Source organism: Acanthopagrus latus, chromosome 17 (assembly GCF_904848185.1).
Source record: "Acanthopagrus latus isolate v.2019 chromosome 17, fAcaLat1.1, whole genome shotgun sequence".
NCBI lineage: Eukaryota > Metazoa > Chordata > Actinopteri > Spariformes > Sparidae > Acanthopagrus > Acanthopagrus latus.
This window is the reverse complement of record NC_051055.1, coordinates 18,851,427-18,867,256: the sequence shown is the minus strand read 5'-3', so window position 1 is coordinate 18,867,256 and position 15,830 is coordinate 18,851,427. Positions and strand designations below refer to the sequence as shown.

Below are 15,830 nucleotides of genomic sequence, written 5' to 3'. Positions count from 1 at the left end.
ATTTTATACCCCCTCTGTAACCAAAGACATTAGACTTGACGTGAGTTTTTTCAAAACAATATACGCTTTATTTAAAATTGAATAGCAGCACAGCAGAAGAGATTTACAAACTCTGTACATTATATTATTTTCATCAGATGTGTTATGTGAGATGTGAGGACACTTAAAACTTACTGTTAGCTGGAAATCAAGGCACCAGTTACACTTGAGCACAGATCATTCTGGTGAATTAATACATCGATTTCTTTCAAGTATCATTACTTTTCAGGATTTTTGGAAGAAAATCAAAGGATCTGAGGTTAATTTAAGTGACCAATGAAATCATTGAAGCTCAGCCGATAAAAAAAAAACAAAAAAAAAACGTTCCAACATGAAACATTTTGCTGTGACTTTAAGCTTTAAGGCGATGACAAAATATCTGTGAAGTGATTTTGGTGAAATAAATATGAGGCTTAATCCAAATGTCCACTTCCGTCGTACCTACTGTGATGTGTTCACTGTCATCGGGTAGAGCCGGCGAAGGCACAGACTGCGAGGGTATATAAGCCACTGACTGGCCATAGGAGTGCAATCGTGAAATGCATTTTGATTATCTATAAGAAGATTTGGTTGACTATAATTTCTGACCGACACGATTTAAGTAATATTTCCATAAATTGACAAACATTCAGTTTTTTTGCTTTTCAGTCGGCAATTAGAAAGGTACAAGTACAATACAACCTGAAAATTCAAGCGAATGTCCTCTCAAGTTTTAAATAAGTTGGAAAGTCAATTTTGGTACACCTGTCGCTTAGTTGTCACCTTATGACACTGAAACATGGCAGACAGAAGTAAACATTCAGTTTTACACTTTCACCAAATTCATGGATTGTAAAGTCATGTATCGTTTCCTTTGTGTTCAAATGAACACACTGGAGTCGTAAAGAACGACTAAGGAGCATTTGAATGCAGCAACATTAAAAAATGTGTGGAGATGCACCTGTGAAGCCTTTGAGTCTGCAAGGGGAGTGAAGTCCGGACATTTGGATTCGGCCTATGTAAACCTGCATTAACAGTTACATTAATCAGTGTGTGTTCCAAGCAAGTGTGAGGAACGAATGAGCCGGAGCGGTGCAGGGGATGTAGCCCACAGCGGGATCCCACACTTCAAACTGGATCACCGATGACGACCTTTGAAACACAAACACACGGCTCAGTAGACTGAGCTTCCTGTCATTTGCACATAAAAAAACTAGAATTGCCGCCTCAGCGCACCAGTCGAGTTGTTCATCCTCAGCTGTAGCTTTGAATGTTGTCCAGAACATTTTTCACAGAACATTGTGACGTTACAGTGAAAATTATCTTTGACCTTCTGGACATGAACTGTCATAACCACATCATTTTATAATGTAAGACATTTGAGAAAGAAAACGGTCATAATTATCAAATGAATTGTTGAGAGATGGCCAAAGAAAATGTGCTTTGTAATATAACAGTAATCATGAGCTTTGTCCGCCAAAGTCCAGGTGGACATATGGGCCAAATGTGAAGAAATTCCCTGAAGACAGACAAATAAACAGACAACCCCAAAACACAGCTGTTGCCAGCGTGGAGGCATAAAAAACACTTTTCACATACCTGTTGAGTATGATGAGCACGACTGAGCCATCTGGCCTGATGAAGGCAGAGTATTCAAGCTCTGTTTTCTGACTGGAGGACACACCCACTCTCTGAGACCCCTCCCACAGGAACTTACTGTGTTTAAAAAAAAAAGGTGATTTGTGCGGATCTTGTTAGACTGCGTCCTTGTAAAGATGGAAGAGGTGAAATATGTCATTCAGTGTGTACAAACATCCAGTGATACCTGAAGTGGGCCATGCTGTAGAAGGTCGGCTGCTTGTAGAAGACGTCGCGCTTTGCGTCCACTATAACAGGGCTGTCTACAAAGTTTTTAACCCAGTTCGGTCCTCCGGTCTGGTCCAACGCCAGGTTCCAGTCCGTCCAACCGACCACGTAATGATTTAAGTCCTGCCATGAAGAGAAAACACCCACAAGTTTAGCATCGAGTCTGTGCTTTGTAGTAAGAGGTGTTGTTTTGTCTAAATGAAACCATTGGACTGCTGCCTGGTGTTGTGTCGAAATGTCACAAGGGCAGCACATCTACATAAACAAATCCTGATCCTCCTGCTTCAAGATGTCTAGAGCCTGAATGTGCCCATGCAAAATGGATAGAATGGAGGGAGTCCAATTTCCTTTGAGAGAGAGAGAGTGAAGAAAGAAGAAACAAAACACCAGTTCCAGCTTGCTCCGATGGCCTGCAGGCAGTTTGTGTGGAGTGTGCAGTAGACTGCAACATGTAAACCTGCAGTGCAACACCGAGGGAGCTGATTCAGCCTTCATCAACAGCTCACAGCCTGTCCAGTCTGATGCTGGATTTGACTGAACAAGCACAACCCTCATGCAAAAGCCGAGATGATCTTACCTGGATAATGTCGTGTGTGTACTGTTCAGCCCTGTGCCAGCTTCCCAGCTTCACCCCTCTGTCCTGTGGGGTAAAGCCAGAGCAGGCCTCAGTGCCAAACAGGTAATACTCTGGGTAGAGATGATGGGTGACTCCCAGGCTCAGCTCAGCTGGGACGAGGCCGTCCAGATACCAGTGAACTGCCACACCATGAATGTACTTTCCTGCCTGAATATCACTCAGGACCTGGAGCAATGGGGCGGGGGGGCAGGATAAAGACTCGAGTCAAAGGTGAGTTTCAACACTAAATGCATCAGGAAAGGGCTCAAATTTTCTTTACAGGGTAAAGTTACATCTCATTTTATTCAGGCTATCTGCAGGAATGAAAAGCAGCAGCATTGCATTTTTCAACCCTGATTACAAAAAAGTTGTGTTGCTGTGCTTTTTTCCTGCTGCAGCTTTAACATGCACACGAAACTATCTAAAACACAGACGGACAAAAACACAGAAGAATATTAGGTCTCGTTTGAATGTAATTTACAATAATCTTTCCTCCTGCCTGCTGTAGACAGTTAGTTAAAAACAGTCATCCACATCTGACATAAAGAAAACACACACTACTGCCCGCTACTGTAGCAGCTCAGCTCACTGTCTCCTCATCTACCAGTGTCAATTTGAGCAATAACTTGAATTAATTTATCATTTTTTATTGGTAATCTATCTATCCATATTATGCTGCCCCTTGAGGCCCAGGTCACATCAATACACTGATTTTATTATAAGAAATGATGGTTATATGCTGCGGGGAAGTACTGAAAAATGTAATGTAATAATAAATAATTCTGGGCCATACTGTCCTGGTCTTCAGTCATATTTTTATACTACGTTTATACTATACTATGACTGTGAAACTTGTATTAAATTGTATTCTGTGCTGTCATAAAAAGGTCTTAAAATGTCGTAAATTTGATACGGTGAAGCTGCTTGTGGTGTTGTTCAGGAGCCTCGCAAAAAAACCCAACAAACTATCTCAGCTACTACGAAAGAAAAATGCCTTTCTGGGAGTTGAATCCCAATAGATACACTGGCAGTTTTAGACTCTTTTTTTGGAGGCTAGTGATATGAAACTAGACATTAAGAGGCCCTCATACACATTTATTGTGTTTTTTTTGTGTAATGAATTATATTGTAAGAGATCACGTTATGATCTCTGAGTACTGAATAATCCATTTTCTTCTCTTGTACCGATTTACTCCCGATGTCCTGTCTGCAGCCCCAGTGTAGCCTCAGGTAGAACAGAGTTCACCTTGACTTGTCCCACCAGCTCTCCGTCCTTAGACTCACCACTTTGGCCCAGTGAGGCAGCAGCAGGCGGTTGTCATCCAGTATGAGGACGTGTGTGTGTGGGTGCGACGAGGCGTGCAGGGCAGGGCCCAGGTCCAGAGCCACCCAGTCCCTCTGCTCCTCAGGGGTGAAGCCCAGAGCCTGGAAACTACAGTCAGACAAAAGATGCTTCTCAGTCTGTTGTGATAGTTGCGACTCGTGATGATGGTTTGTTCTGCGTAATGTGTGGGGAAGGACCTGTAGTTTGTAATCTGTCCTGCAGAGGGCTCATTCCCTGTGGTCAGTGCCCAGAAGGTCAAGTTATATTTGGCGTATTCCTCAAGAAACCTGAGAGGAAAGAAAAAAAAAACCCAGACCACCTGAATAAGTTTCCAGTGTACCAACATGTGATATCCCATCCATTTAATGCTCCACATCACCTGATATAATACTGAGCCCATGTTTTATGTTCCTTTCCCCCCGGCTGGCCCTTCAGGGAGCCCTTTCCTGTGAGTGCACCGTTTGTTTTCATCCAGGCGGGGGCACTCCAAGCACTGGCCAGCAGAGACAGCGGGTGAGGAGAGAGGGCCTGAGCACGCTGCAGGAGAGGAATCTGAGAGGAGGAAGAGGAAGAGGAGGAGGTGGGGGAGGAGGAGAGGTTAGAGGCATGGCGTAATGGGCATCTGTGTGTGTGTGTGTGTGTGCGTGTGTGCATCGGCAGAAGACGAGAGACAGACCTTCATGTTCATGTCCTCGGGGGCCAGAGTGAAGTTGTCCAGGTTGTAGTCTCCAGGCATGTCGGCGTAGGTGTACAGACGGGTGGAGAAGTCACAGCTGGCCATGGGCACACGCACCACGCTGTAGCCGATACCTGACAGAGACAGAACATCGATACCAACTAAGGCCGGGCAATGATTCAAAATGATCATTTAGAGAGCTGTAGAGGACATTACTGACATGATTCATTTTGAGCAGTGGTAGCCGTGACGGATGGTTTCTGTTGTAGTCAAATTCTGTAACATTTTACTTTTACCCCCTTAACTTGCATTTATTAGCAGCATCAAAACATTAAATAAATGGTTTATAACAAGTCATAAGAAGATATAATTGTTTATTAATGCATTTGTCAACAACTACTATTCCTCCTGTAGGCACCTGTAAGTGGATGCTGGTGTATAAAACAGATAATAAATGAAAATACGTTCAAACAGCCTTGTAATGAAATGAACGATGTCTTCATGGTATATTATAACTGTTGCCAGAAAGTGTACGTTTATACATCTGCTTGAACAATTATATTGTTATTAACCACTGATCAAATGGTTCTATGGGAGTTCAAGTAAAGTGTTACCTCGAATAAGCTACAGAAGTTTTTTGTTTTTTTTTACAGAATAGATTCATCTGATGTCGTCCTGCTGTTGTTATTCCTAGATTATCAGAATCTATGTTGCTCTGGGACTGACCAATATCGCTGTTGTGACATCATAACTTTGCAACTTGTCGTCTCTGGAGTGGCACAGTTTCCAGACCATCATTTCAACTTCACTTCACTGTGAGGAAACTGTATCTGGGGCAAGCCGCTGCGGCTGGATGAGCTACGTATAAGACTCTTAATCAGGAAAGTTGGATAAAACCCAGCTTGGAATACATTAAAATACAGTTCACTTTTTATTTTCTGTCAGCTTTCTGTCACTGTTTGGTCAGGCTTAGGCTATATAAATACTGTGAGGAAAACATTGTTTGGGATTAAATTAGACCCTTTTGCAACAGTAACCACATGTTTGAAAGGATAACTTCTCCAATGTGTGTACTTTTCCTGTCTTTTCCCCACTAAACTGTGACATTACATACATCTTAGCGAATATCCTTATCAGCCCAGCCTCGATAACGGCATGTAGGAGTGAAGCTGGAAGATGGGGAAGCTGCTGCTGATGAGTCTCTTAATGTGGGAAACAAAATAACCTGCACATACAGACACCTCTCACAGTATGTGTGAAATGTATTTTTCATTGTGTGAGAGCTGGACAACCGTTGCTATGTGAAGAAACAACATCGAAAATAGACACACGAGAACAATAAATACATTTACTTTTTGTGGATATTTCTGGAATGCACGGTCATATTCTATAATGCCTCTCTAATACGCCGCACTGCTGCCTGGTGTACCTTCAGGGGAGAAGTACTGTCGGAGCAGCTGGTCCTGAGCACCAGCAGAGAGAGACAGGATGTTGATGGCTGCCGCGTCCGTCATGGCTCCGCCGAAGCCCCTGATCTTCTGGTACTTCTGGTAGCGAGCAAGAGTCAGCTTGAGGCCTGAAAGAGACACATAAACTAAAGAGAGGCTCTGCAATGTCACAGACGTGTCAGTGACAGGCCCACATCACTCACCTGCTCCGGTGCTGTTCGCCTGGACCTGACCCTGAGCTGCCTCCAGTCTGCTGCCAGCCATGCTGGTCAGGTAGGAGGAGTACTGGCCCAGAGGAGGCAAGGTGACGGAGCCCACGCTGTCACAGTAGGTTGAGTTACACTCACACACCACCGAGCCGTGGCCAAAGTTTCTGCCGACACATTTCTGGCTTCCTGGAAGGAGAAGACATCAAAGAGACTGGATTTTTGTTTTTATTTGTGACGTTAGTGCTGCAGCTGAAGATTATTTTCATCATCTATTAGTCTGCTAATTACTTAGTGTTAATTCACATGAAAAAAAAGACTGTGCTCAGAACTCAATGTGACCTCTTCAGTTTGATTCTTCTGAACAACCAACAGTCCAAAAAAGACTCTTCGTTTACTGTCATAGTGACAAAGACAAGCAGCAAATCCTCACATTTAAGAAGTTAGAACCAGCAAATATTTGACATTTTTGCTTGAAAAATTACTGAAGAGGGGACTCCTGCAATCGAAACCTTTTGTATTTGTATTTTACTTCAATATTTCCATTTTTCGCTACAATTCTGAGATAACAAACACTGCACTTTTTACTCAACTATATTCATTTGACAACTAAAGTAACTAGTTACTTTGAAGATTAAGTTCAATAATCCAAATATAATGCAAACATAGATTATGATCAAATATATGGAACTTTATTGATTCCTCAGCTGCCAAGCTGATGAATTACATATAAAGTAGTTAAACCAACATTACAGTGATTGACACATTAATTTCAATAATTCTGAACAATGAGTACTTTTATTTTTGGTATTTAAAGTATGTTTTGATGCAAATATTGGTGTATTTTTACTTAAGTAAACATTTAAATGCATGAGTACTTCTTCTCTCCCTCCTTCTACCGACCTCTTTACAGAACCACTGACTTTTCCACCATAAAGTGATTACAATCAACTCAACTCTGAACTTCAGCAGCAGTAAAATGCCGCAGTAACATTAACCCACAAACATCACCAACACCAGTGATGGTACAACTGTACTTTTACTTTTCATACTTCAATTGTTCTTCTTCTTCAGTTCTACTGATTACAGTTGAATACTTTTACTTGGGGGGTTTTGAACACAGGACTTTTACTTGCAGTGGAATATTATGTGGTATTAGTCCTTAAACTTGAGGATCTGAGTGCTTCTTCTGTGGTGTCTGACCTGAGAGGGTCACTTCCGCTGAGAGGAACATGAGGGCCAACAGTATTGACGACAATGACAACGCCATTTTCTCTAAAAACAAAGAATAGCACCATTAGTTCAAAGTGTTTAAAGTTCAGGTTCGACCACAGTAAGATAATAAAACACAAGCTGAGAGAGACTCCACAGCTCCTTACATGCAGCTCACACACACATTTTACTGTCGTTTCATTCAGAGGTCTCCAGGAGAGATGATCTGACCTGAGAGGATCCTGACACACACTCTGTCATGTCCTGCGGGCTGGTTCAGATGTTTACACTCCACCGTCACCTCCACTGCGTCCACTCCGCCAGAACCAGCCCGAGTCTGACTGGGCGAACAAACATGACTTTCAGCCAGTCATGTGACTCTATGACCCGTCACGTGATCAAATGTGCGCTCCTCTTACCAGCAGCCAGGTGGTGCTGTTTCACCGTTCAGTCATTTTATGTTGTTTTTATTCGTTTACGGAGCATTTAACTCAAGCGAACAGCATGTACAAATACCGCTATGGAGTATGTTTGAGCAGTATTATAAAATGGATCTATAAAAAAAAAAAATTAAATAAAAAAAAATACATACACCTCTCATGTGTGGGTTTGAGACAAGTTTTGTCCCTTTTCTGCATCATTTTCTCGTCAGTTCATCAAATGCACATAAAGAAAATGTCATAACACCATTGCTGATGAATGCTTTTCAGAATCCCACAGCGAATCATGTTATTACATCTTTTTAAAGACTTCTGGCTCACATTTAGGAGTACTAATACGTACTTGCAACACTGCATTTTTAACTTAAGTTCTCTAAGGTGGATTTAAACCGATGTAAAATATGTTTAACGTGTTTAAACAACAAAAAGAAACCACTTCTTTTTAACATGACTCAACATTTTATTATGAAAGTAACACACATGCATCATAATTTACAGAGGGAAATGTATTATAGACATGGACATCTGTATGTTTATGTTTCCAGGACACTGATATTTGAGTGAGATATCTGTGTGTGATTAACATATTTATGTAACTTTATAGGAACGCACAAATTCTGTCCATCATCGATGGATTTCTGTTGCACAGAAAGATGATTTCTTTCTTCCCTTCCTCTGTTCGACCTGATGAGGAGAAAAATGAAGATTTTAAAGTTACTCGGACGGCATCTTTTTCATTTATTTTTTAATAACGTATATCATTTACGGTATCGTCACTCACTCTGTGGATGCTGCAGCCACTGGCGGTCAATGTAGTAGAGGTAACAGCTCTCAAACTCCTTCTCGCTGTAGTTGGGCACTGACACCGGGATGAACGGGTCCATGCTGTCAAAGCCCCTCTGATGAGCCAAACACAAACAGGAAGTCAACACACTGTGCATTGAATAGGGCATTTTTTAAGTAGGGTTATTGTGTTATCAATCAGAAAATACTATCATCAGCCAAAGGATAAATATACTTTTCACCATATTTTAACAAATTGACAATAATCAGTAATATATGACCAAAGTCCTCTGTACAAACCTTCTGAATATAAATAGGGATTTGGGATGCACTTTATATGGGAGATTTACATTATTGGCCATTCATCGGCGAAGAAAGAAGAAGAAGAAGAAGAAGAAGAAGAAGAAGAAGAAGAAGAAGAAGAAGAAGAAGAAGAAGAAGAAGAAGAAGAAGAAGAAGAAGAAGAAGAAGAAGAAGAAGAAGAAGAAGAAGAAGAAGAAGAAGAAGAAGAAGAAGAAGAAGAAGAAGAAGAAGAGAACAGAAATCCGAAACAACTAAACATGTCTTGCGGATATTTTCTTTCCGTTAGTCTAAAAGACGTCATTCTATGGAAACAAAATAGATGAATTTCAAATCTTTAAATTAACCACAGCATGAAAAAAAACAGTCTTTCTACATGCACTTTCTGGCCTTAAATGCAGAGAAGGAAGCAATCATGACCGGTACTTCTTATTTTTAATGAATCAACCTATTAAACAACATAAACTGAAAGCCCACATGTTCCATGGTCAAGAACAAAAGTCTAAATGATCACCATTGTGCAACTGTAACATCAACATTGTTTGACTTGGAGAGATGAGAGTGTTATACAGCCCTCATTTGAGTTTACAGTCTACTTGTTGCCCACATAAATGGAGACGGTGGGTGACATAATGGATTTATCGGTCCATTAGGTAATTGATCTTACGACTTACAGACATGAGTTAAATACGACCACTATAAATAATATTATGACCCACTGCAACAACACAAACAGGTGCAGCTTTAATAAGCTAAAACAAAATGAACGAGGTAGACTGATGGAGACAGCACTGACGCATTTGAAGAGTGGACTCATCGATTGTTGACAAATGTTCTAAGTGCCGGTTTTACTGGTTGTTTTGTTGCTCACAGACAACATAAAGTTCAAATGCTTGTCACAAAGCAACAATAAAGCACAAGCATTACGTCTTTTGTGGATCACTTGTCTCGAGGACTGGAATGATGCAGCCTTGAAGTCAGGTTTGCAATTTCCAGACTAATGACCAAAGTTAGAGAAGAGATGGGGAGACTAATCTGCTGTCAGAGCTGGAGGACAGGTTCTACTGATTTTAAAGTACAAAAAAATCACCCCTGACCTCCCCCAGCAGCTCTTGAGGCAAGTAGGCAGACTTTGGAGTGTAGAGAGACCCCGTCTGAGCCAGAGTGGTGATGATGGCGCCTCCAGTCTGAGATAAAAAGAGTGAATGTAAATGGAAAAGAGAAATCAGAGATACAATATTCTCATGCAGCTGCTGTCATCAGCTTTATTTTGTTCTGCTCACCCAGTCGTTCTTCATCAGCTTCCTCAGGTTATAAACCAGCGTGAGCTCCTCTGGATCTACCTGATGGAGAGAGAGAGAGACACATGAGGCTTGCTATCTGTGGAGAGAGCTGCAGACGAGTATGAGGCCTGACAGGACTATGAATGTGTTTTTTCTCACAGCGCTCTTATCCTCCTTCTTGATGGTGGATCTTCCCCACAGGGCGTTGACACCATCCACTGCCACGGCCATGCGGAAGTCTGACTCCGGCTGCCCGCTCTGCAGCCTCAGCTCCTTCATCACCGCCCCCACCACATCACTGCTGCTCTTCACACGAGTGATTCCCTACGGCAGGAAACACCAACAGAAGCCTGAATACAATGTCTTCGGAAGGGAAATCAAAGGGAGTTAAAAGAGGAATTCCACTGATTTTACATGTCAAAGTCAGTGTACAGGCCGTGGGGAGAACGTATATCTGACTGAAAAATGCATAGAAATCTATTGTGGCTCAAAAGGGTGCTGCGTGAAGTCAGATAAATTGCCTCAAGTGGTGTCACTTGAGTCAGCTTCTGGATTTTAAGTTTAAAAATGGAAAAAAAAGAGTGGCGTGGAGTAGTGAGACCTCGAGAAGGCTAGCACCTCGAGGCTACATTAACTACAGCTGGCAAAACACACCGATATCTCCAAATGAACTGTCAGCAGTGGAGTTTCATTGTGGGTAATGTAGGCACCAGGTTTTGACAAGGGAGATAAAGAAGTGGAAAAAAGAAAGACAATATCTCATGTTCTATTTACAGACTGTAAAGCCTCGACTTATCATTTTGGTTGTTGCTGGATCTTGTTTTTTTTGGTGTCAGAGGTGACGGTATTTAAATGGAAAGGGTGAAGCTGAGGAAGATCTCCAGACAGGATTTGACAGAGAACTCGAGGACATGCAGTGGTGGCCACACATCAATCACAAAAAAACTAAAGCCAAGTAACTGAGTTAAAGTCACATAACAAAACAAACAGTGAAACTCTTGAAATATTTCTTTTGTTTTAGGCCTGTACATATCCAGCAGTTTAATGCAGATGCCCTAGCAGGAGATTTGAAACTGATGTGATTTCTTTTGTCTAATGATGTGCTGTCACAAAGCTGGCTATTAATATCTAATCTCTAATTACAGCCTTCAACTAGCTCACAGTTACACCAGCAGTGATGTCTAATGTCTCAAAAGTTTTCAGTATCACAGAGCAAATGATTTGTGAAATACAGAAGAGCAGGATGGCTGACTGGAGGTGGAGACAATTCACAAATTCAAAGCGCTGAACGTAAATCTCCTGCTCTTTTCCTCCTTTGTCTGTGTGTATGGTACAAAAATATTGTGCTGATCACCGTGCTCAGTTCATCTGCTATTGATCACCACTAAGCACAGGCAGGGAGAAAGATGAAATTTTAATGATCCCTGTGGGGAAATCGGTGGAGCAGAGGGAAAGAACAGGTAACCGATAAAAATACAACAAACTGACAAAAACCTCTCGGAGGGCGAGATAAGCCACATGAACACAAATAAATACTCAGAGCCAGAAAGATCAGGACTCCCACTCGTCTGCAATGTGAGAGGACTCACCTGATCCACCAGCTCTCCTAGCACAGCTCCCTCCTCAGTGAACTCTCTCTTTGTCCAAATGTAGCGCTGCTTCGTCTTAATCTGAGAGAAGAAGCAGCACAGACTCATCGACCTTGTTCATATGCGCTGAGTCCTCATTTTAATTCATGAACCAAAAGTCTTTCAGTTTGTTAAAGGACACAAATTACATTCATTAATATTTCAACCATACTTTTAAGCAGTGTAATGTTAGCTTCCTTTGTAAATGAATTAGATGTGTGACAATAATGTTAAAGACTGAGTTACTTTGTTGTTTTTTTTTCAGAAGAAATGTCTTTTGTTTTTCTAAAATAATCTATGTAAACACTTCAAAATGACCACAGCAACAGAAACAAGGTTGTCAGAATGCTTCACATAATCTTTTATACTTTTCCAATCACATCTACATGCTACAGAGCAGAGCCTGGTTTAGTAATGATGACTCTTCATACTTGCTGTTTTATTGCTGCCGTGCAAAGCAAAGACACCAACAGTAATACATGTGGTTAAATTTCAGTGGTGTCATCAACTGTTTAATGGCTTTACGTAGCTCAGCGTGCGATCGCTGTGAAGACACAGTCAAGGCTCATTTAGGGTGTATAAACACCTAAATGCTTGTTAATACTGTGACAAATTGCTATATTCCACCAGCCTCAGAGTCATCAAGTTAATCTGGTAACACTGCAGCCCACCGCAATATCCTCTGATGACTGATGCAAAATCATTACCTTAGACAGTAACGGCTCATTGGTGATTCTGAAGTTGCGTAACCATTCAGTGGCTTGTAATGGCTGATCGAAGCGAGAGGTGTTGTAGGATGAAGGCAGCAGTTCTTTACAGTTCTTCAGCCAGAGGTGAGCTGTATTATAAAAAACAAAAGAGAGAAGAGGCCAGAGGGTCACACTTTATGTTCTTCTGCAGTAGAAATGATGTCAATAGTTACGTGTGATTGTGTTTGTCTCACCATCGGGAATATGCAGAACCAGCCATCCCTGTGTATAGCAGTAGTGGACTGCGTGACAGAGAGACATTGTCTTCCCACTGCCCTTCGTCCCATCTGAGCAGCTGGATAAGGTTTACAACAGGTGTATCCAGAAGCATCAAGAGTAGGAAATATTCAGCTGTATGTGTATGTGTATGTGTGTGAGCATGTATTTTAAAGGATACAGAATAAATATCGCATAGCAGGTTTGCTGTAGTCTGTTTTCTTCAGGTAAGAGATGACCTCTAGAGCTGGCGACCTCACCATCATACAGGCTTCATTAAATGTCTTTATCTGAAACCAGACATGACAAACAATAAATTTACCAATTGACAATTCACATGCAACAATTATAAATTTTGATCATACGATTATAGACTGAGGAATCACGATTACATTTCAATAATTAATTTCAAATCACAATAGCGATATCATTCAGAAGTTTTATTGTATATTGTCGCCACAATTTGTCTTTCTTGACAGTTGCTGCCTTTTGAAACAAAGAAAATATGTTAACCAAATAATACTGTTAAAACAATACATGAAAATAGGCAAAAACCAGGTTAAAGTGTAGTTTTACTACTAATGAAATAAATACATTAAGAGCATCTCTTATGCAGGTGTTATGTCATTTTATGTCCTGTGTTGCCATGGTTGGTTTACGTTGCACTGGAAACCATACTGGTTAATTGTGGATCAGTTAATCGCTGCATCCCAGGTCGCAAAATATCATCTACAAGCCAGTAAGTTTATTTAGCTGAGACACAAGCACGTACCTGTAGTTGATAGCGTGGAGGTAACCCATGAGGGAACAAGGTCTTGATGCGTGCAGGGGGCAGTGTGTAATACTGTCCGATAAGTTTCTCTGACTGACAGGCCTGGAAAGAGATTAACAGTGAGTTTGGCAGATAAAAAATCAGACAAACGCGCAACCACTGCTACAAGCACAACATTTGAACTGTTAAAGATAGATTTACTTACCGGATCATTCTCCTGAGTTCTAAAAACTGAGAAGGGCTCAGGTACTGTCTCAACTGCTGCAGCCTCCTGCTGCTGCCCACATCCACTGGTATGAAGGGACCTGACATGTGTGACCTGTCAAAGTTTATAGAATAAGTACTTTAGTGTCAAATACATCAGAAGGCACATGGCACACTGAATCTCAGTTTTTGTTTGCTTAATATTTCTTCTGACCATTTTCAGAACAGAATGTTCGACTGTTGTTAGAATACCAAAAATGTACAAGCTACTTGAATTTGAAATTATTTACTGTAAACTGTTAATTTGAAAATAACTATATAAGCCATCTAAGCTAATGGATAGTTTCTTGCACAACCACTTACCAGCCGTTTATTGATAAGCATGCAAATTAACCTGCTGCTGTAACAGCTCCTTGAATATGCTAAGCAAAGATGGAAATTGACTGGCAGGGCGAGATACTAAACTTTTTATTCATTTGTTGCTAGGCAAAAGTCCTATCCCGTATCCCTGTATCTAGAACCAGAACTACCACTTACAAATTCATGGTTTTACAATTTGACCGTCACTGACAAAAGCAGCAATGACAGTTTTCTTTCACTAATGATTACCATGATGGCCAATAGTTCACTGAAACGTTCGTCGGGAAATTAAAGCATGTTGCCTTAATAAGAAGCTTCATAATCATCATAAATTATGACGCCAGTCTGTAAGCTTAACCAGTGAGGGTCGACAATAAACTGACAGTTTTTTGCATGAAGATTGGTATGACGTTTATTCATGCTAAGAGAGCGGCACACATTGGGGTAGTGGTTATCATTATCTTCCTGCATTTAAATGTATACACTAGGGAATCAAACCAAATACATTAAATGCATGTATGCTACCCTGCTCAATGGCAAAGGCAAAACATGACCAACAGTTAAAGCCACTGTTAACACTGATCTCACCGTCTGTCGTAGTCTGAAGGACAGTCTGTGGAGCGCCATGATCTGAAACAAAGCGGATGGCATGATTTCAATATACACTTAGGAATGGCAAGAACCAGAGAAGCAAGACTAGTGTCCTCTAACCTTGTGTGAACACTTAGCTAACAGCTAGCTGTGGTGCCGAGCACTCACGTAATCCACGGGCAACATTAGCAAAACGCAGCTATTTGAGCACAGAAAGTTGTTTACCTGCGATTCACTTCATTAAATATTCAGTGACGAGGATTTCCGTTATGGTTATCTGCTGGCAAACGCACCCAGTTTAAAGTTAGGATAAACTGCACACCCCCAGACGTAGTCAATGTGCCAGGGCTGTCATGGACACCGCCATCATGCAGACCAGACCAGGAAGTGACGTAACGCCATCAGAACTCGATGTAGCCAATGAGGTGGTACGGCACGAGCCAAGCAGGCAGGCAGGCAGGCGACGACAACAGAGGAAAATGGAGTTTATCAGAGTTTGACACATTTCACCTGAAATAATAATGAATGCAGTCAGACGTGTGGGAGCTGTGAAAACTCACTGGAGCTCTGTGATGTGTAGTTAAGTGTTTGGAGAAGGATAGAGTGGTTTTAAAATGTTAAATAAGAGTGTTCACAGGATTCCTGGGAGGTTGTTTAACCAAAAACAAGGCAGTTACAGTACTACTTTATGATTTCAGGCAGTCAGCAGATCTGTAGTGAATCTTGGGAGATTCATCAGAAAATTACAAGCCCCTTTTACAAAGCAGGTATCCATGATGATAAACACAGGCCTCTTTACACATTTCTCTGAGCTACTTCACAAAACGTACCTCTCAGTTAGACTTTTTAAAATGTTAATAGCCTCAAATTGTTCCTCATCCTCATGTCCTATATTGTTCCATACATATTCAACCTACTTAGTGCTCATTCCACTGTACATACTTGCTTTCGCTTCTCTTTATTATTTTATTAAGGCCTCAGTTTGATTTTTAAAATGTTATCTTTCAAAATAAATGTCTATATTTCTCTATTATAACTTATTCTGTTATGCACAGTCTATGGAGGTAATAAGTAGCATTTTTTTCATTTTGTTAATGTACTAAATAACCAATACATCATATTTTCCAAGCCCCCCCCC

At 41.1% G+C, this 15,830-nt stretch overlaps 2 protein-coding genes across 5 annotated transcripts; both read right to left on the bottom strand.

Annotated features, from left to right (window-relative positions):
- Nucleotides 1–41: 41 nt before the first annotated feature.
- Nucleotides 42–7,756, bottom strand: gba (glucosidase, beta, acid). 3 transcript variants are annotated; one of them, XM_037073120.1, is made up of 12 exons: nt 7,598–7,756; nt 7,358–7,429; nt 6,152–6,343; nt 5,930–6,076; nt 4,501–4,634; nt 4,204–4,376; nt 4,022–4,111; nt 3,785–3,932; nt 2,462–2,686; nt 1,844–2,007; nt 1,618–1,734; nt 42–1,170 (listed from the first exon to the last, which is right to left on the bottom strand). In XM_037073120.1, exons 2-12 carry the CDS (start codon nt 7,422–7,424, stop codon nt 1,065–1,067), a joined length of 1,563 nt encoding a protein of 520 aa, XP_036929015.1. In that variant the 5' UTR covers nt 7,425–7,429; nt 7,598–7,756; the 3' UTR covers nt 42–1,064. The 3 variants fall into 3 exon arrangements, with proteins under 3 accessions (XP_036929015.1, XP_036929018.1, XP_036929017.1); XM_037073123.1 differs by having other exon boundaries at nt 7,534–7,726; XM_037073122.1 differs by having other exon boundaries at nt 7,551–7,726.
- Nucleotides 7,757–8,242: 486 nt separating this feature from the next.
- On the bottom strand, nt 8,243–15,102 carry dap3 (death associated protein 3). Of its 2 annotated transcripts, none has more exons than XM_037075933.1 (13): nt 14,914–15,102; nt 14,690–14,730; nt 13,743–13,856; nt 13,538–13,639; nt 12,947–13,055; nt 12,744–12,836; nt 12,508–12,638; nt 11,762–11,842; nt 10,332–10,496; nt 10,173–10,232; nt 9,987–10,076; nt 8,588–8,705; nt 8,243–8,490 (listed from the first exon to the last, which is right to left on the bottom strand). In XM_037075933.1, exons 2-13 carry the CDS (start codon nt 14,726–14,728, stop codon nt 8,405–8,407), a joined length of 1,188 nt encoding a protein of 395 aa, XP_036931828.1. In that variant the 5' UTR covers nt 14,729–14,730; nt 14,914–15,102; the 3' UTR covers nt 8,243–8,404. The 2 variants fall into 2 exon arrangements, with proteins under 2 accessions (XP_036931828.1, XP_036931827.1); XM_037075932.1 differs by having other exon boundaries at nt 14,690–14,731; nt 14,918–15,100.
- Between the last annotated feature and the right edge of the window lie 728 nt (nt 15,103–15,830).